Here is a 21,761-nt window from a genome sequence, read left to right as displayed (position 1 = left end):
AGTTTTAGGCTACCTTGGGCTATGTAGTAAGTCCCTATCAAAACCCCACAAAGTAAAATGAAAAATAAAAAGAAAGGAAAACAGAGTAATGGAGTCTCATATGCATGCCTTCCATCCTAATACTCAGAAGGGGAAGCCTGATAGCACAAAGGGTGGCCTACAGAGTATGATCTTGTCTTAATGAACAGGAAGAGGGGGGAGGGAGGGAGGTAGAGAGGCACAGAGAGACAGAGATACAACGGGACCCTTGTCAAGGAATGTAAGTGACCTCCTTTCCATGTTAGAAAAGAGAAAAGGATTCTTCCTGGGGTCCTCAGAAGAAACACAGCCTGGACACTAGACAGACTAGTTTTAGTCCATGAGACTTCCAACCCATGCAACCATACATTAACACATTTTTGTTGTTGTTGTTATTTAAGCCACTAAAACTGTGGTCATTTGTTACAGTAGCAAAAAGCAGATGTGCCCCATAATATGCAAAGCAGCTGAGCTTGTGGTCACTGTGGAAAAGGAAAAGACAGAAGGCAGGGGTTTGGGTCTTCAGTGCTGGGCAAGAGTGACAGGAGTAAGAAGACAGCGCTAAAGAGTGGTTTTTGGGTAGGACTTAGTCCAGAAGGAGGGAAAGGATGCCCAGACAAAGGAAGAAACCCAAGTCAACACACAACATGTTTGCATTTCAGCTTTCTGTGGGAGCAAAGTTATGAAAAACTTGAAAAGGGAATAGAAATACATTTGTTCCTGTCAAAATTGCAACGAGACATTCTGAAATCCTTCGACTTTCCCAACAACATATGGTGACTAATCAACACTTTATAATGCATCGCTAGACTTTCAGAAGACAAGAAAAAGCCCCAAGTCCTTAATTCCACCACAAATAAAAGAATAAAACTGTGATAGAGCCATGACCCCCATGTCCTAGCTCAGACCTTCATTCAAGGCCAACTACAGGGATGAAGAATGAAAACCGACACTGCTCTGAAGTCACCCAGCTCTACAGGAAGGAATCAATCACCAGGCACCAGGTGGGAAAGTAGGTGCTGCCAACACTTGATGATTTCTGGTCCTGGGAAGTCTTGCCCCCAGGAAAGAGAGCTGAGAAGCTTAGCAGTGCAAATCTAGACTAGTAAACTTCACTTCATTAAAAATTAAAACAGAAGGTGGGCAGTGGTGGCGCACGCCTCTAATCCCAGCACTCTGGAGGCAGAAGCAGGCGGATCTCTGTGAGTTCAAAGCCAGCCTGGTCCACAAACACTAGTTCCAGGACAGCCAGGGCTATACAGAGAAACCCTGTCTAAAAATGGAAAAAAGAAAAAGAAATTAAAACAGAAAACAATGCCAAAAAAAAGAAAGAAAGAAAGAGAGAGAGAGAGGAGAAAGGGGGGGGGAAGACAGGGAGAAAGGAGGGCAGGCTATAAACACGATAGCAATATAAACACCAAACAAAATAGAACTCAAAATATATAAGGACTCCAAGAACTCAATAAAGAAAACAGTACAATCAAATAAAAAGTCTTATAAACAGGCATCTCACAGAGCAGGAGCACAGATGGTAATGAAGCTGGCTAGGGATGTTCCCAGAGAACACCACATTAAAACAAGATACTGCGTTACAGTCATCTGAGCAAAAGGAAGAGGTATATTTGACGTGCAAACAGCAGCACCTCGGACACAACTGGTGGGAACTTAAAAATAAACAGGTTCACTTTGGGGAGGAAATTGGCACTATGTATACCAGTTTTAAATAAAAAAAAAATGCATCTCAGAAATTCCAGTTAAGGTATCTACCCTTGAGAAACTGGAATTTGTGTTTCCAGGGACATAAATATGAAAACATCCTCAGTAATGATGGTAGAATAGTGAAAAATAAAATAGAAACAGTTCAATTGATCACAGCCAAAGCGGTGATTAGATATATTATTATATATTCCCACAAATATTATACAAGTATGGTATTCATACAAATGTATGTATATGAATAACTGTCATCTAGCAAATCACAGAGAAGTACATATTTCAGTAAAAGTTGTCTAAGACTCCAACATGTAAGTAATAAATTATTTGGGAATATATTTATATAGGTAAAATATGGCTTGATTTTAAAGCTAAATTAAAATATTAAGCTGTAGAAGGCTAGAACAGAGCATCATTTTAAAAAATCTATAAGCTACAAAAGGCTAACTATATGTTATTTATATTTAGGCATCCATAGAGAAAAGAGTAGTTTTGCATGTAAAATTACACAGAAAAGTCAACAGTGAAACAAGTTTGGAGTAGGAGATCCCTGGTATAGAAAAGTAGATTGTGAGGGCATAGGGACTTCCACAGAGTCAGTGCTTTGGTCTAATCTGTAGGTGATATGGTTACTGCCTGACTCATCCTGTTTTAAAACTGACACAAATGCTGTATGTGTTCTCTTTTAATAAAAATACTACATAATGCAATTTTTATTATATCACAGACACCCCCCCCCAATGTTATTTTGGTCAGGATGGCTAGTCTTCCATTTTCTTAGTTTGGAGCTTTTTTGTGTCCAACTTGAAGGAGAGTGACAGGCTGAGAAGGAGAAAGCATGTTGTAGATGATGTGTTAAAATGCTGTCTCAGAACTCACAGCCTTCCCACACTTAGTGTGACAAAATTATTACAAAATGGCGGACCTAATTCTCATTCCTTCACCATAAATCAAGTCTCATTCATGTATTTTTAAAGAAAAAGTGAAAAACCTGCTTCATTTTAATACACAGTTTAAGCATTCAAAGGGCTTTGATACCAAGGAGGGATGAGAAGTGTCCATTTGTCATATAATTTGTGAATTTATTTCAGACGTATTTCTCTCTGCTATCACTTTGGGCTAATTTCTTCCCTGCCCTCACCATCCTCTGCCACTCTCCAGCGCTCACAGGCAAACACTCTTACCACTTCCAACTATGGCAAACCAAAGTCCTTCCCGTCACAGACCACTCTCTATTGGCTGGGGGGTGGAGGGTGGCACAGGCAGGGTGGGGTTTCATCTGACAGCATATGTGTAATAGAGTGATCAGGACTCAGGGCCACACTGCAGGCTGTGAAGTAGGTAAAGCCTGTGTTCTAAAGTCACCCAGCTGAGTCCAAACCCTAGCACTTCCATCCATCTGCTGGTGACAGCTGACAAGCCACTGAAATCACGGGTCTTTGCTTTCTCAACTAGATAGGCAGTTAGTAATACTATGATATATATGATATGATGTAGGTGGTGGTTGTGAGGATTCCATACGTTTATGAACTATCAGTACTTGTGTATGCTCTAATGTGGTGCACTGTTTGTGTTAGACTCTCTCTTTCTGAACGTCCAATGGAAGCAGGTTAATTCATGGTTTAATGCAGGTTTCTCGGCACTCCTTTTCACTGTGGAACCTGTTTCCTGAGCCGTTGCAGCCACTGAACCAAAAGCGAGCACAAGAGTTGACCTGTTTGTCATAATACCATCGAACGACATAGTCTCCACAGTTTCCAGGTTTCAGGGCTTCCTCACATCTTGGATCTAGGGAGAAAAGGGGGTAGAGGTTACTAGTAGTTTTTCTTTCTCTGAAGACATCAGGGGAAAAAAACAAAAGCTTTATGAGGTGAAATAACATAATTTTTTATGCACAGGAGCAGACCAATTGAGAAAACATGGTTCTAAGTTATTGAAAGGAGGGTTCTATATTACACTCAATACCTGAAACTCTACCATGGTGATCCATTCCTTCAAAATCAAGTCTTTCATCTTTATGAAACCCCATTAAATTGCACATTTCCAAGAAGGCATAAATGAGAATCCATTTACTAATACCTCTGGGGAATTTGCTGACAGGAAAGATAGGATTTTTTTTTTTCAAATTGTCTCACTAGGTAGCCCAGGCTGGCCTTGAACTTATAATGTTCCACCCTCCACCTCCTGTGGACTGGTATTACAAGGATGTGCTACTGTGCCCAGCACAGGACTTCTGTATTTAATTTAAATAAAACATAAGCACTCAAGGGTGGTTTTGATGTTGCAGTTCTCTTTTTAAAGGACAACTGTTACAGTCCCCAAGAAGATAGGGCATGACCCTCTCATGTCAGTTACTGTGAACTTCAGGAGTGCACCCCTATAGGAAAGTCAAAACACTAAGGTCATGCTGCTAATTTAATCAGAGCCTCTGACTTATTAAGTCCCTTTTCATTGACCAACAATGCAGAGTGCCTTGATTCTTACTTCTAACTGAAAATAATCTTACCCAAGGTAAGAAAAGCCAGACAAACAGAAACCAGCTGCCCAAGACTCTCTCTTGGAGATGGTTTGTGCATCATAAACTTCGTCTCTATAGCAAAGCCAGTCTTGCCTTCAACTCCTCACGTTTGGAGTGTGTCTTGATATATTTTCCAATACTGAACTCTAAATCTACTTCTGCTATGAAGACTCCTTAGGCCTAATATAAAAGAAGAGATTTATATGACCCCTACCTCAAGAACTAAATAATTTCAGCCTGGTCTACCAAGTGAGTTCCAGGAAAGGCGTAAAGCTACACAGAGAAACCCTGTCTCGAAAAACCAAAAAGAAAAAGAAAAAAAAAAGAACTAAATAACTTATATCGTGCAACCTGTTTTCAAGTTCTTCTAAGCTTCTGCTGGACTTGGGTATTGTTGCTTTTTTTGTACATTGCAAAACATATGCAGTGATGCATATCTCCATACATATATTAACTCAGAAAACATGTTGCTGGATCAGAATCAGAGTTATACAATCAAAAGAGTCAAACCCCCAAATATCTGCATTTGAGGAGAACACAGAGCAGGTGAGGCTGTGGCAAACAGGAAAACAATCACCTCTGAAATGCTCAGGTTAAAACCTGTGCTGTAACATTTCCATACCTACCTTTACTACCCAGACAGCTGCCTCTCAAGTTCCACAGGACTCAGCCAAAACCGGCTGTCTCCCCAATTAAGTTATAGCACTTCCTGGGGGAAATTCTAGAGACCACGCTGGTGTGCCTCTCTCACACTAGGGATACAACAGCTGTGTGACAGATGTCTCTTACCTTTGTGCAGAGATTTTTCTGGCTGTAAAATCAAATTGGGATTTTGAGTTCTGGTTTCTGTTCCCTCAGGGCTGCTGAGCAATGGTTCAGGTGTACTGGTGGCCACAGGCAGCATCAGGACAGCCAAGTGACCAGCCTCAGTCAACATGGTAGGTTCAATCTCTTCATTCTGGCCTCTAGAGACATTAACCTACACACACACACACACACACACACACACACACACACATACACACACATCACATATATACACACACCACACACATACACATACACACATCACATATACATACCACATTAATATAGCACACACATACAAACATCACACACACACACTCACACACACACACACATATATATCACATTCATATACCACACACACATCACAAATACCACAAAACACATACATATACCACACACACAGAAACATCATATATACATGCCACATTCATATAACACACACACACACACACACACACACACACACACACACACACACACACACACGAAAGAAGGGAAAAATAACATTACAATTTTTTGTTTCTGATAATGTCAACTCAACAAGGCTAACTGATTTCTTGGAAAAGAAAGAAAAGGTTTATCATTGCTGTGTCACCCCAGCTGTCCAATACTATTTCAAGTAAAGCTCACAAAATCATGCCCCAGCCCTGACTAGAGAAGGATTGACTTTCCTACTTAATGTGGGTTCTAGTGTGTACACACTCATTGTCTGCATCTGGGCTCAGATGCTCTTCTGCTGAGAACTTCCAGGGATAATTGCATGCAGGGCATGAAATATGTAAAACTGGAAAGAGATGGCCTTCATTCTTCTTTTGGTTATTGCTATGCATAAGAAAAATCAACACAAATTTAGGATTTTCTGGTCTTTTTTACTCCATTTCCTAACACTAGAACTCTTACTGAGATATTGCAAACTATCTACCCAGAATCTTGAATCTTGAGTCAAAGAACTGGGACAAGAGAAGACAATACAATTTAAATGAAAGCACCCTCACATCCCATTTGATGATTGCTCAGTCCCAGCTGAAAATCCTGTGCCTTCTCGTACTATCACCCAGAGCCCAACCGATGCCCACTACTGTAGGATGCTTAGCTTCTAAGAATTCCGAGAAACACTTCATCTCTAAGGCATCCAAGATCATAACTACACAAGCAAAATTTTTAGAACCAAACTTTCAAGTTTCATCTCAATTTATGATATATAATGAAATAGGAAAAATACTTTGCTTAAGAAAAAGTCGTTTTCTTGACTGTTTGTATCAAGAGCTAGGCAAGTCACTTGCAGGAATAATTTTAAGTGTGTTTTTTTTTTTTTTTCTTTCTTCGATCTTAGCTATATGGAGTGGAATCAGTCACTCAACCTCAGTCCTAGCCCAGTGAGATTATTCTTACAAGGCTCTTCAATGTTCACCTTTTTGTTGATTTCAGTAAGCAAATCTATGGACTAAATAAAGTAGTTTTTCTGTTGCTTTTTAAACCAGGGATCCAAGCAGACAGTGAGTGGAGCTAGCTGTCATCAGTAGATGACCTCTGTTATCTACCGTTTTGCAGCATTTGATTCTCTATGCACATGCATGCAAACACATGCACACATACTCACATACCCTATTTTCAGGCTGGAAGGAAAGGGTTCAGTCCCCTGTTCTCCAACAGGAAGGGAGAAAGGCTCTGATCCACAAACAAACACTGTTCTCTTCCTTCCCATCACCACTTTAACACTGTACCAAAAGAAAAGCCACTGGCAGCAGTCTATAATGGGAATCAGAGGGTCTCTGAGGGGAGTGTCTGTGCTCTGGGCAGCACTGATTCTTTAAAGCAGTGGTTCTCAACTATCCTAATGCTGTAATCTTTTAATACAGTTCCTCATATTGTGGTGACCCCAAACATGAAATTATTTTCATTGCTACCTCATAACTCATAGTGATTTTGCTACTGTTATTAACTGTAATGTGAATATCTGATACACATGATATCTGATATTTGACCCCCAAAGGGGTTGTGACCCACAGGCTGAGAATGACTGCCTTAAAGGCATTCCTTCTGCTTCTGAATCTTTACAGAGCTCGAGTCCTGGGACCTGAGAAGTTCCACTTTTTCTCTATGTAGAAATGCCTATTTGCTTCCTAAATCACACAATCATTTGGGAATTTCCACAACTGTAACATTATACCATGTTTCAGAATAAACACAATTAACTTTCTTCTATAAATGAAAATAATTTCATCAATCTTCTGGCTCAGTCAAGTTGGAGACTATTAAACAAATGTGTAATTGTTGTGGTTGGCAATTTAAAATTTTTCTCCCTTCTTACAAAAGCAAACATGTTTGCTGAAAGGAATTTTAGAAAATAATGGACAAGCAAAAAGAACGAAATAGAAATCAGAAGCAATTCTACTCACAGATAATTACTGTTGATATAGTTTCCCTACTCTAATTTTTTGCCTATGTGAATATATTTTTGACAACAAAAAGTGCAGGCTGGGGCTGCCTGTGCCTCCATCTTGGTGGTGGGAGTCATGGCAGCTCGTCAAGCTCTGCACTCAAAGTGGGGAACTGCTTCTAGACGGTGCATTTCTTTCAAGATGTCCTGGGGATGCAGGTTCTACGCCATGAGGAATCTGAAGAAGGCTGCAAAGTTGCATGTAATGGGCCTTATGACGGGAAATGGAGTAAAACAATGGTGGGTTCAGGCCTGAGGATGAGCATTCTGTTGCAGAACTGACATACAACTATGGCCTTGGAGACTACAAGCTTGGTAACGACTTCATGGGAATCACACTTGCTTCCAGCCAGGCTGTCAGCAATGCCGGGAAGCTGGAGTGGCCACTCAGTGAAGTTGCAGAGGTGTTTTTGAAACTGAGGCCACAAGAGGATATAAGTTCTATTTACAAGATCTACCCCAGTCAGATCCTGTATTAAAAGTAACTCTAGCAGTGACTGATTTCCAGAAGTCCTTGGTCAAATCTCCTGGGGATGAGAATTTATGAGCACGATGAGGAGAAGCAGAGGGCTTTGCTGGGCTACGCTGATAACCAGTTGCCAGACTTGGAAGACTTGATGAAAAGGGAGAACCAGTTGATCCTGACTCCACTGGTGAGTCTGGATACCCCAGGGAAGGCAACAGCGCAAGTAGTCATCCTGGCGGACCCTGATGGACATGAAGTTTGCTTTGTTGGGGATGAAGCTTTTCGAGAACTTTCTAAGAGGGATCCAAAAGGAAGCAAGTTGTTGGATGATGCAATGGCAGCAGACAAAAGTGATGAGTGGTTTGCCACGAGAAATAAACCAAAGGCTTCGGGTTAGTGGAAGCTGTGGGAAAGCAGCACTTACACCTGCAGTCTAGCATCTGAGGCCCAGCACGTCTGTTTACAATAAATACCCCACCACTTAGTTGTGTCCAGCATAGACCAGGAGGCTCATGTGGTAGTTCCACTCTTTAAAGCTCTGTTACGTTTTAGAAATGAAATATTATTTTTATCATTCTTGGTAGAGGTGAACTCCTGTGTGTAACTATTAAATTTGGTAACAAATTGTTTTTTAAAAATGCAGGCTGGGACTGTAACTTGATTTCTCATTTGTGTGTAACATGACAGCCACTGTCTGAAAGTGAATTATGAAGCTTAAGCCTGAAATCACAAGCCTGCCCACCACTCTGCCCATTTCTGCTCTATCACACTGTTCAAAAGCAAGTGTAGGGCTGGAGACTTGGCTCAGTGGTTAAGAGCACTTGTTCTTGCAGAGGACCTGGGTTCAATTCCCAGCACCCACATGGCAGCTCACAGCCATCTACAACTCCAGTCACATGGAGATCCAGGGTCTTCTTCTGACCTCCAAGGGCACTCACCTGTGGGCAAAATACTCATACATATAAAATAAATAATTCTAAGTGGTTTTTTATTTTAATTTAAAAAAAAGTACATTGACTGCTTTGTTCAGACTTAGCATTGCCCGGCATGGTAGGTCACATGGCAATACAGCCAACACCTTCAAAGGTGTCTGGCTTTACTGGATTCCTCCTAGATGAACTATCCCAGGTGGTAACTCTTCTTGGAGGTCCATCAGCACTTACACAGTGAAAGTGATTCGCATTCAGAGTTTTCTAGACCGCCTTGAGCTTGGGCTGCTCTTACCCGGAATGATGGGGGCTTTCACAGACATAGAATGCTGGACTGTACTCAGCTTAAAGCCTCCCACATTTTTATTGTAATTCATCAGGAAGTAACACAAGGAAACTTAGAAGTCTTTTTTTTTTTTCAAATAGGACATACATGAAATTGATGCATCTATATATTAAAAATAATAAAATGGAAAAAAAACATAGAATTTGGAGCTGAGAAAATAAAGTATGTATCTTCAGCACTGAGAGTACACACCAAGTGTTCTGACTCTGTGTCTGCAGGATTACAGCTAGGTCAGTTCTCAGTACGTCTAGTTGCCTTATTTTCTCTTCTATAGGACAAAACACCTCACACTCAAGGGGTGATAAGTCATCAGCAACAGTCAGCGCTTACCCAGCAAATTCACAGTCTAATAATTAGCTGTTCCTTAGGTTTTGCTGAGATTTGGACTTTCTTACCACAAAGAGAGCATTAATTTTATTTTATAAACAAGTAAATTGGGATTTAGCCAATATAAGCACATCTGTAGATGTGATTTAGTCATGACCATTTAAAGATAATTAGCTTTGATTTCAGAAAGTAAACTTAACTTTGCTGGCATCAGAGAAACTAAACAGCAATAAGCTTGGTCTGATGTCTCTTGACATTTTCAGTCCCTTGATTATGGCCTTGGGATAGGGTACTTTGTCATAGTCACTATAATATAATTAAGAAGCCTACAAAATTTCACGTCTATAGAACATTCAAAGGAAATATAGATACTGTCAAACATCCGTGCTATTTCTCCTACTCTGTAACTGGGCCTCAGCACCGAGTTAACATCAGCTGTTCTATTATAAACAGGTTTCTAAGAAAATACAGCCATAGTGAATTATATATGCAAGTGAAATAACTTGTGTTTTTTTTTCTTTTTCTTTTTCTTTCTTTCTTTTATTTTATTTATTTTTTTCTGAGAAAGGGTTTCTCTGTGTAGCTTTGGAACCTGTCCTGGAACTCACTCTGTAGACCAGGCTGGCTTCGAACTCACAGATATCTGCCTGTCTCTGCCTCCCAAGTGCTGTGATTAAAGGCGTGTGGCACCACCACCCAGTATAACTTGTATTTTTTTAAGAAGAAAAAAAATGACATTGTCAGTAGGCAATTAATAAGCTAGAGAGCATTTAGGAAAGAGTTGAGATATAAATTATGACCATATGGTGATATTATTAATATAAGCAAATGAAGAGCCCTTGATTCTTGACGTAATGACATAGTGAGAATAGAAGTTGGTAGAATGGACAGAGGAATGTCAAGAACATTCTAGAGAAGACAGTACTAGTCAGTGGGGGGTAGTTATACTCTGGACATAGCGAGGGTTTCCTGAGAGATGAGTGTCTGGTTGATGGGGCTGTTCCACAGAAGGGAAACATAAAAGAGAACACAGTGACTAGGGGCTAACCATCTGTGGAACAGTCAAAATAAGGTACACAGAGGTCATCAGAAGGGTGACTGAGTTCCAAGACGAAGGTCTGAATTGGGGATTTGGGTGTGGCAGTTGTCAGGATGTGTGTCCCTGGAACTCACAATGAGACTGTAGAAGACAAAAAGCAGGTTTAAAATAAATATCAGAAGAGAAAGAAATGGGGAGAAAGAGTTGAGGCGGGAGTCGATATGTAAGAGGCAGACAGAGAAAGGAGGAGGAACCCATGAGGTAACAGAAAAAGCCCCAGCAGAGGGATGGGACTTCACTTCAGATAGTGGCTGTCATGTCCACACAAATGAGAAATCAAGTAAGGATTTGATAATCAGCTGGTCCTTGGTGGCCTTCTGCAGAGTGCTGTGGATTAGTAATTGATAAGTGAAACACTGATTGGCCAGTAGCTAAGCAGGAAGTATAGGCGGGACTAGCATAGAGGAGAATTGGGAGAACAGGAAGGCGGAGTGGAAAGAGATGCCAGCCTGCCATCCAGGGAGCAGCATGTAAAGGCAGCAGGTAAAGCCATGGAACACGTGGTGACATATAGATTAACAGACATGGGTTAATTTAAGATAGAAGAACTAGATAACAAGAAGCCTGCCATGGCCATACAGTTTGTAAGCAATATAAGTCTCTGTGTGTTCACTTGGTTGGGTCTGAGCGGCTGCCAGACTGGCGGGTGAGAGAGATTTGTCCTGACTGTGGGCCAGGCAGGACTGGAGAAAACTTCAGCTATAGCAGAGGCACATTGGAGGATACACTCTAGCTTCAGAGGACAGTAAGGGAACTACAGAAAGATGGAAGGATGAGGTAGGAGAGAATGAGAGGAGAGGGAGGTGAGGAAGAAATGGGGGAAAGAGAGGGAGTGAAGGAGCAGAAGACACAGAGATGTGCAGAGCGAATAAAGAGCCAAAAAAGCAAAAGAAAGACAGAACAGGAGACTAGCCTAAAAGGGATAATTTTATTATGAGCAGATAGAAATAAATGTAATACTAGCAAAAGAGTGGAGAAAATTCAGAAAAGACTACTTTATTTTACAATAGGTTAATCTGAAACCTACTTGCTGAGCCTAGGGAGAATGTCTGGTGGGGATGGAGAAGCCAAGTCCCAACTTGGACCAAGTAGAAGGAAACACTGAAGAACTTAAGTTAAATAGCATCACATCAGAGCTGAGGCCAGAGGCCAGGCTATGATTCTGGAATGAAGCAATATATTCAATTTTAGCATCAAGTCTGAACCTGACCAGTTCTTTGAGAATGTTCCAGTAGAAACTAGGCACGTTAGCTCAAGTCTGTGATCCCAGAACATAGGGGGCTGAAGCAGGAGGATTGCCATGGATTTGAGGCCAGCCTAGGTGTATAGTGAGCTTCAGGTCAGCTCAGACTATAAAATAAGCCCTCATCTTGAAAAAAAATCCCAGTGGAGCCGAGCTCAGAAATGGCTTGTTTGGGTGACCTTGAGATGGGATGATGGGAGAGAACTGGAGACAGAGGCATCCAGCTAGTGACACATGGCACAGATGTCAGCCCTGTGCTGACCTGCGCTGTACACCGGTGCAGAAGATTCTTGTATACTGGAGGCAATGATATTAGGAAGAGGGCAGCTCTCTTGCCTGCTCCTCCACCACACCTCCTCTGTCCTGTAACAAAGCTACCTGGGGCTCATCCCACACTAGCTTGGCTGTGTCAGTCATCTGGTACAGAAACCCCACATCTTCCTCCAGAGAAAAAGTGGTCCAGCTGTCAGTTATCTAAGTTACATGCAGTTGAGGAAGAATTTTTCATGATGTAAAGAAATTTTTTTTCAAGAGTAGAGAAGATTTCATTCCTTTCTACTTCCTCAAAATGAAAAAGTATGTAAAGAATTCTGTAAAAAACTAGTTCAAGTGGATTAATGTCCATGCACAGGCAGTAATTATTAATTCATTTATAATTGTGGAAGATAACTTCACACAGGAACTGAAGGTGCTTATGGGATTAATAGACCATTACTGATACAACCACTGACCTCATAAGTTGATGTTTAATTGAGTTCTCTGCCTTGCTTTCATTTATATCATGAAAATCTTAACCCAACTGTCCAAACCAGGAAGAATAAATAAACACGAAGTGTTAATATTATTAATGCCATCACATATTTAGGAAGCATCTACAGTAGAAAGTTTTTACCAACTTTTTTGAAGTCTTTAGTTATTTATCCCTCTCATTTTCCCTCTTCTAGCCTGTCCTCCCATCCCCCACTCCACTTAACCCTTCCTGTTCCATTATTCCATCTTAAACCTATCTATCATTATGTTCTCTCTCCCCGTCTTTGGAGCCCTCCCTCACGGTCCCTCACTAATTTCCAGGCCTCGGTAGGTATTCCAAATTTGAAACACAGATGTGTCTGCAGATTTAAAACTAACATACACAAATAAGAAAATGTGTATGTTTGTCTTGCTGAACTTGAGGTTCACCACTCAGAGTGACAGTGTCTAGCTCCATCCATTTACCTACAAACTTAATTTTTCTTAACAGCTGAATAATATCCCCCTGTGTGAATGCACCGCATTTTTATTATCCTATTCACCAGCTGATGATAGAAACAGGTGATTTCCATCTCCTGGCTATTGAGAATAGGGCAGCAATGAACATGGATGTGCAAGTATCTCTATAGTCGGTTTGCTGGCTAGTCATATGCCAACTTCACACACAAACTAGAACTATCTGGAAAGAGGGAACCTTAATAGAGAAATTGCCTCCATAAGATCCCGCTGTAAGGCATTCCTTAATTGATTGATGGGGTAGGGGCCAGCCCATTGTGGGTGTTTCCTTCCCTGGGCTGGTGGTCCTGGGTTTTAAAGGAAACCAGGCTGAGCAAGCCACAGAAAGCAAACCAGTAAGCAACATCCCTCCATGGCCTCTGCATCAGCTCCGACTTACAGGATCCTTCCCTGTTTGAGTTCCTGACCTGACATCCTTCAGTGAGGCACACTGCTGTAGAAGTGTAAGTTAAATGAACCCTTTCCTTTCCAGCTCGCTTTTTGGTTATGGTGTTTTGTCACAGCAACAGAAACCCTAAGACAGTAGGACACAGAGTTCTTTGTATACATGCCAAGGAGGGGTATAGTTGAGTCATATGGTAGATCTATTTCTGGATTTTTGAGGGACTTCGACACCAGTTTCCATACTGGACCACCAGTTTGCACTCACACCAGCAGTGAGTCTATGTTCCCCTTTCTACACATCCTGTGCCAGCATGTGTCGTCATTTTTTTTTTAAACTTAGCTATTCTGACTAGGGTAAGATGAAATCCCAAAGTAGTTTTCATTTGCATTTTTCCTGATGGCTAAGAATTTTGAACAATTCTTAAATGTTTCTTTGCCATTTATGTCTCTTTTTTTTTGAGAACTCCATTTTTAAATTGAGTTTTTTGTTTTCCTGATTTTTTTTGGGGGGGGGAGAACTTTTTATATTCTACATACTAATTCTTTGTAAGATGTATGGGTGGTAAAGTTATTTTAACCATTCTATAGGCTGCCTCTTACCTATATCAGAAGCTTTTTAGTTTCATAATTGTCAAGTCAAGTATAGTGGTGCCCATCTTTAGTCCCAGCACTTCAGAGGCAGAGGCAGAGGCAGGTGGATCTCTTTGGAGTTCAAGAGTATCTTGGTAAGCAAAAGGAGTTCCAGGACAGCAAGAGCTACATAGTGAGATCCTGTCTCAAAAAACAAAACAAAAAATTTGTTGGTCTTAATTCCTGTGCTACTGAGATCCTAGGATCTTTTTATGTTTATAATTTTACAACAGTTGTAATTAGTATTTTGCATTGAAGAAAAGCTTCAGATTTTTCTTTTAGGCCAATAGCTAATATAACATTTATTTTACCAATAAGCATGGCTTGAATGTCTACTAGATGTAAAACAAAACATAATTTTAAGTCATGTAATTAAACAAGGTTTAATTAGATGCAGATTGTGTCCTCAAGGGATTTCAATCAATTAGAAAATTAAGGTACATACATAATTATTAATAATATACAATGTAATAAATTACAGAAGAAAGCATAAATTACCCCTAAGAAGGGGGGCAGAGTATGATGGATAATCACAGATAGCTCTCCTTACTGTTCTACAGGAGAAACAGCGGAGTCTTCCCAGCTATGAACCAGGAGATACTTCTACTATCCTTATTTCTCAACATTCCTCTTCTCAGATACTTTAAGAGGACAGCTCAGTCAGAATCAAGTCTCCTTCCATAGTTAAATGGAATGCTTAAAAGGTTAGATTTTCTTTGCAGTAGACACCACCAACTTAAATTTCAGACTAAAGTGTAAATAATTCATACCAAATTTTTCCCTAAGAACAGACTTTTTTCAGAAAGATAAGGAACAAGGAATGACAGACCTATCTGAATGAAGTGATAAAAGGGACAACAAAGAAAGGAATAAGACACACACAAAAGAAAGAGAAAGAGACTTCTAGGCATTTACATACTTTGCAACATGGCCTAGAATAGACTTGGAAACAATTTGAGAACCTGAAGGTTTTAATTGATTCATTTTATTTCAGATACTTGGATGTTATAGCAATACAGATAGATACTCATGCACAGAATATGACTAGGTGTTTTGAATGAGAATGCCTTCCATAGGTTCATATGTTTAAATGCTTGGGCCTCAGTTAGTAGATTTGGGAAGGATTAGCAGGTGTGGCCTTGTTAGAAGCAGTGTATCACTGGTAGTTGGCTTTGAGGTTTCAAAAACCCATCCCCAGCTCAGTATCAGTTTCTCTTTCTCTGTCTTTCTGTCTCTCTGTGTGTCTGTGTCTCTCTCTGTCCTCTGTCTCTCTGCTTGCTGCCTGTGGATCAGTATGTAAAGCTCTCAGCTACTGTTTGAGTAGCTGTCTGTTTCCCACCATGATGGTCATGGACTAATCCTCTAAAACTGGAAGCAAGCCCCAATTAAATGGTTTCTTCTGTAAGAATTGCCATGGTCATGGTATCTCTTCACAGCAATAGAACAGTGTGACTAAGACAATAATAATTTATATACACACATAGTTATAATAACATTTCATTTCTGTGTATGTACATCTACCTTTAATTGATGAGATTTCTCAGGTATCTCCAAGGTTTAAGCTGAGGTGAATGTATGTTTGTCTGCTCAGACTAAATCATCATTGGGAAACTGGTTGCTTATACGTTCTTCTACTAAGAGAACCTATTGACTTGGAAGCATTCCAAGAAATTCAGATTCATTGCAAGCTTCCAGTATCTCACTCTCCCCATCCTCAGCTGGAGTGCTTCACCTGTCAACATCTGTTAAAGTCACTTGTCTCTCAGGGAGATCAGAATTCCTAGGATACCATACCAAAGGTACAGGGTCTTCTTGTTCCTCATTCCTATATTAACTTATACTTAGATGCTACTAAGGGCCTTAACATGGTGCAAACAAACTTCATTGTCTTCTTTTTAAGAAGTAGCCCCTCCCCCATGTAGTCTTCATTGTAGCCTATGGTATTTCACTCTATCTTATCTCTAAGCTAGTATCCCCATGGTCACATTAAGACCCACCTTTGCTCTAACTGCCAACTCACCAAATCCTGCTAATTCTACCTAGAAAAAGCTCTCCAATCTATACCTACCTCTTATTTCTACTGCCCCTGCTTAGCTGATTTACAGCCTTATAGTCTCTCAACCAAGATTTGTACATATCTCATATCTCAGCAAGGCAGGAGAAAGGACAGGCAGGGCTGGCAGGCAGAGAGAATATATAGAAGGAGAAATCTGGGAGAAATAAAAAAAGGAGTAGCCACAGAAAGAGAGGACCCAGGGACCAGCCACAGCAAGCCACAGAGTAAGAAACAAAGAAAGGTATATGGGAATAGAAAAGGAAAAGCCCAGAGCCAAAAGGTAGATGGGTTAATTTTAAGTTAAGAAAAGCTGGCTAGAAACAATCTAAACTAAGGCTGGACATTTATAATTAAAAATAAGCCTTCATGTGTGATTTATTTGGAGGCACAGGAAGGGCAGGGACAAAGCCTTTAATATCAAACAGACTACACCATTTCAGTGTAAGGAGTAAGCCAATAGCTACTTACTGACCTATAGCTACTTCCCAACTCTCAACTACTTCCCAGCTCACAGCTACTTACCGACTCAGAAATTTCTTTTGTGGGCTTTGGAGTAGATGTGCCGAGTTCTTGCACTGACATCCCAAATCCAGGTTGAAGGGATGATGATCCAAAAACTTGAATGAGATAGGAATCAAAATCCTCACAAATTTTTTTGGACAATTTTTGCTTCAGAGTATCTTTTTAAACAGAAGTAGAAAGGGGGATTAGTGGAGCAGAGAAACTTTACTCAGCCCTACTCAGAGAGATCAGCACTGTCCTTAAGCCCCTTCCCATCAATTGAAATCAACTGCTAAGTTAACTACAGTAGGAAACATGTTATTATCTGTGAAAGATTGTGTCAAATCTCTTTATTTAATAGTACACAGTAGCACAGAAGGCATACGTATCATCAATGCCCATTTATCCGAAGTGCCAGTTCACTGAGTTATTCTGTGGATAGGGCTAGCCTCCTAATACTACATAAAATAGGCAGCTGCATCTGGCTTTAGGGTTAACAAAAGGCCAATTAATCAAAAAATATATTCTTTATTACTGTAACAAATTAAAAACTCTCTCAGGTAAGATGGCAAAGCCTTCATTCAATTGGTAAAATATAACCATTTTCTCAAATGTGTGATACTTTTGGTCATTCTAACATATGAACAGCCCAGTGAAACTGAATATATCGGATGAATTTACCAGTCAGCCAGCAGAACATTGAGGAACTGGAGACCCAGATCAGCAGACCTCCTGAGCACGGTAAGTTACCCCTATGGCTGGTGGTTTGGGTACTTGGTGTAGGAAGAGCCTGAGGTAGTGAAGTTGTACTCAGCTGCATACTGGTTTTCCCATTGGTAAGTATCAGTAAATACGAAAAGATACTTAGTTTAAGAGTGCCCATCAGGTTAGCATAGTGACATACTTCCAAAGGTTACTCTTTAAGATAAATCGCCAGGGTAAAGCGAGCAACTAGAGCATGACCTCCATATTGCTTGCATTTCTCATCTCTTTAGACTTCTATAACTTTATCATCAAGGTTTTTTTTTTTATTATTTCTTTTCAATTCCAGGGTTTTTGTTTGTTTGTTTGTTTTTGTTTTTGTTTTTTTCAGCTTTGCCTTTCGGTCATTACGCCCCTTCTTCTAGTTAGGAAACTTGTGAACAGTTACCAATAGTACCAACGTCAAAAGTCCCATCCCTTCATCCCTGTCCACTGCCACGGAAACTCCAGTTGAGCTCCACAACTGAGCATTCACTACACATGAGTAAATACAGGATTGTGTCCTCTACACTCAGTGTCACCACACTTAGTCTTTAACCTCCTGTAGTTTACAGGTTACAATGTAATGTTGACATAATCCTCTTTAATTCCCTGGTTTCTGGCTGTGCGGGGCAGCTACCCACCAACACCACAGCTCCCTGGAGTTTTCTTGAGTGAGAGTATAGCAGGAAATATTAGATAGAAGGATTTAGATTGTGGAGATAAACAGATGGAAAATACAGGATAACCTCAAGAGGGCCTAGAACCTATTCCAACAAGCCCTGACTATCTCTGCCCTAAGATATTTATAGAACACCAAAGGGTGGAGCAAAAGACCTCCCTGCTTCACAGCCAAGTGCAGACCATCTCAGACACCTGCACTCAGACCCGTGGCCCTAATCATCCTCTCTATGCAGACCTGCTGGGTAAAGCCACAAGAAACCTGAAAACAGGCTCCCAGATGGCTGCTGCCAGGATAATCTGGTGGTAATACTGCAAAGAACACCATAGATCCATTGGCACTGGGGCAGACATCCTTACCTTGCAGGGTAAAAAAATCATCAAACTGATAAACATGTTCTGGGTCAGTAGCAATGACATTCATTTCTTGATAAAAAATTTCAAAGTTGGGATCATCTTTCTTCACCACCCCAATCACAAATATTTCCACATTGGAGTCATTGGCATCCTTCACCACATCTGCCAGTTTCTTTTTATCTCGAGAATCTGTCTGTCCATCAGTGATCACCAAGGCCACCTTCTTTACACCTGGCCTTGCCTCCTTGAACATGTCATTGGCTGCTTGAAGAGCAGTGGCTGTATAGGTGCCCTCTCCCAGATACTGCATGTTGTCTACCACCAACTTGAAGTCATCCTTGCTGGAGAACTGCTTCAGGCTAGCCACCTTCTCCACCTTGTGGCTATAGTTGATTATGCCTATCCGGGCTGTGGCAAGGTCCAGGGCTACCCGGTCAGCCAGAGTCTTCACAAAATTTTGGATGATCTGAAAGTTCTCTGGTCCCACACTTTCTGAACTGTCAATCACAAACACCAATTCCAGTGGAGTCTCTTTGCATTTGGGCCCACAACCTAACAATGAATATAGACATAGAAATGTTGCAGAAATGAAAAAACCATTACAGAATAATATCACCACCATGGGAGAGTGGCAAGATGGGTGGCAATGAACCAAGGCCTCAGCTGTGGTCTTCTTTTCCTATTACAGTGGGAACAGTTTATAACTCTCTCCTCTTTGGATTCCACACTTTATTCAAAAAATATGTATGGGGGGGCTGTCTTGTAGAAATTTCCTCCAAATTGAAATTTCTAAACTGAACAGAAGTTCCTTAGGATTAAGGAACTTCTAAAAGGAGGAAGTCAATAACTCACAAGTCTTAGAAAGTCTCTGAAATTTACCAGATTCATATAGAAGCAGAAAGGACTACCTACCAGTCACATAGAGAGTTCTGGATTGAGATTCTAGGGTTTTGTTTGTTTGTTTGTTGTTTTTAAAAGTAGGCACAATGCTTGGGATGTCTTCTGGTAATGCTGGTGCCTTTGAGTCATTTATGTTCTTGTAAGTAACCCCTCCCATAGACTCCTGAGTGTCACCCCAACAAACTCATTGGCTCACCAAGTCGGACTCTGGTAACATTGTGACTTTGACCTGTCATCTATTTCCTGTCTGGGGTAAACAGACACTTGTTTCTGTCTCCTCACTAATAGTACCACACCACAAAAGTGTAGTGGATACTAAACACCCAAATGTCTATTTCTTATATTAAACGTAAAAGCCTTTTTAAAACTTAGCATGGTCTGTGAAAGCCTCCTTGCTTCCATTCCTCCCTCAGGGGCAACAACTGCTGCTCTGAATTTCCTTCCTCATCTACAGTTTGTAGTTAAACTAAACTATTTTAACCTTCAACCATATCTTTAAGTGAAACTGGAGATTTGCTCACTAGGATGCCAGATGGATAAAGTGAAAGGATGAAAATGTTTAATTAGGGGGTAGATTAGGGCCCTCGAATCTACATGAGAGCAGCTTCTCTAGGCAGTGACTCTAGTCACCCACTGGGAGGATTATTACAGCTCCCATGCTATCAAGGAAGCCAGCAGTCCATCTGCACCTGAACTCTCTGATAAGAGGGATTCCAGAAAATACTGGTCAATAAGCAACCATTCAGAGCCGGGATCCCCAAAAATCTAATCCAGGAGCCATGTCTAAATTCTCCTATTACTAGATGTCTCAGTTCTCAGGAGACAGAAGTGCTGGGATTTGGTGCTATTCTTGCCTCTGACCCCTTCAAACACAGAAGTCATCCTCATCCCATCCATCTTCTCCTTCCGCTAATCTTTTTCATTATTCTCTCTCTCTCTGGTAACTCTGAGTCTAAAGTGCTCAGCCATGAGGGAATTTAGATTTCCTTGTGAAACAAGGTGGACCCCTGAATGCCTTCCTGCCTGTGAGATAGAACACAGTTGCAGAAATCACACTGAAATTCACTTTGGAGAGACATCCCAGCTGAGGGAAAAGCCTGTGACAGCCCTTAGCTAGTCTCCAGGTGTGTGTTGGGCTTTTGCAAAGGAATTTCCATGGTGTCACTTTTCTTCCCAGGCTCAGGTAAGTCACTGACTATGGATGAGCATAGCACTTATAAAAGCCCTGCTACCCACACCTCCCACTCTCCAGACAGCCTTAAGGAAATAAGAAAACAATTGCCTCCCAGGGTTCTACAGCCTCCCCCATGTCACCTCTCCATGTACCACTGACTTTTCAGGTGAGCCTCCCATTTCCCCACCATGTACATGTGTCTTCTGAATGATCACATTAGCTCTGCCACACAGCACACAGTAGGGCTTATACTATACAGGACATTTCACTTTCTTGATAATTAAATCTTACCACATATTTCAATAATAAGTTTGATAATTTCTTCTTTCTGGGGAAAAAGGAAAATGTGTCAACATTAAGTTTATGATTACAGTATGTTTCCTATAATCCTGAGAGATTTGTCTTATACTTGGCATTAGACCATCTGATTCACTCCTTTACTAGAGAAAATTAAATGAATAACACAAAAGTTGGAAGTTGGATATAATATATATAAAGTTGTGTTATGCCCAAAATGAGGTTGAATAGTGAAACTTAATAGCTCGGACTTTTAGACCTTAAATTGAAACTCCAGTACGTGTCAGCTGTGGGACCATGGCTATTAGAGGACATAACAGTGGGACCCGGGTTGTCAGATGATGTAACTTAAGTGGGACCCAGGCTGTCAGACAATGTAAGAGTTTCTGGGTCTTGGGGTAATGACACAGATTCTATGAGGTGAATGTGCACAGGTCTGACCTCACAAAGTCCTGCCTCCTCTGGCATGGTGCCAGTCAGCAAATGATTTAGACAATGTGCTGAGTCACTAAGGCAAACGCTGAGACCTAGAGGTAACCATTCGTGATCCTTTTTCTGTTCCAATACTCATTTCTGAAAGTCCCCTCCTCGTGTCCTGCTAGTCTTCTTGATTCCTTGTGAAATGCTCTAATATTTCTAAAGTCCCTTCTTGTCCTATAGCCTGTCTGCTCTGCCCTATCGACAGGCACAGAAGTTGTCTGTCTGTTCTAACAACAGGCTCCCAACGTTGGTCTACCAACGCTGTGTGTTGCTTGTTTACAAGGGACTGGATGGACTAACAGAGGCCAGCGTCTGTGTTTGCTAAAGACATGGGGCTGAGAGTAATGATTAACAGGACTCTGGATCTCAACAGGAATGAACAGTA

At 40.9% G+C, this 21,761-nt stretch overlaps 1 protein-coding gene and 1 pseudogene across 1 annotated transcript in view; one reads left to right on the top strand and one right to left on the bottom strand.

Annotated features, from left to right (window-relative positions):
• Positions 1-1,975: 1,975 nt before the first annotated feature.
• Col28a1 (collagen type XXVIII alpha 1 chain) overlaps positions 1,976-21,761 on the bottom strand; it is a 163,567-nt gene continuing 143,781 nt past the window's right edge. Inside the window, exons 31-35 of the mRNA XM_036181591.1 lie at positions 20,891-20,927; positions 18,529-19,077; positions 16,768-16,925; positions 5,039-5,228; positions 1,976-3,519 (exon numbers count right to left, since the gene is read on the bottom strand). Coding sequence (XP_036037484.1) covers positions 3,347-3,519; positions 5,039-5,228; positions 16,768-16,925; positions 18,529-19,077; positions 20,891-20,927 — 1,107 coding nt within the window. The 3' untranslated portion in view covers positions 1,976-3,346. The remainder of the gene's footprint in view (positions 3,520-5,038; positions 5,229-16,767; positions 16,926-18,528; positions 19,078-20,890; positions 20,928-21,761) is intronic.
• LOC118579852 lies at positions 7,576-8,362 on the top strand (annotated as a pseudogene).

This window comes from Onychomys torridus, chromosome 3 (genome assembly GCF_903995425.1).
Source record: "Onychomys torridus chromosome 3, mOncTor1.1, whole genome shotgun sequence".
Taxonomy (NCBI): domain Eukaryota; kingdom Metazoa; phylum Chordata; class Mammalia; order Rodentia; family Cricetidae; genus Onychomys; species Onychomys torridus.
Note: the sequence above shows the minus strand (reverse complement) of the source record. Positions and strands in the feature narration are given on the sequence as shown.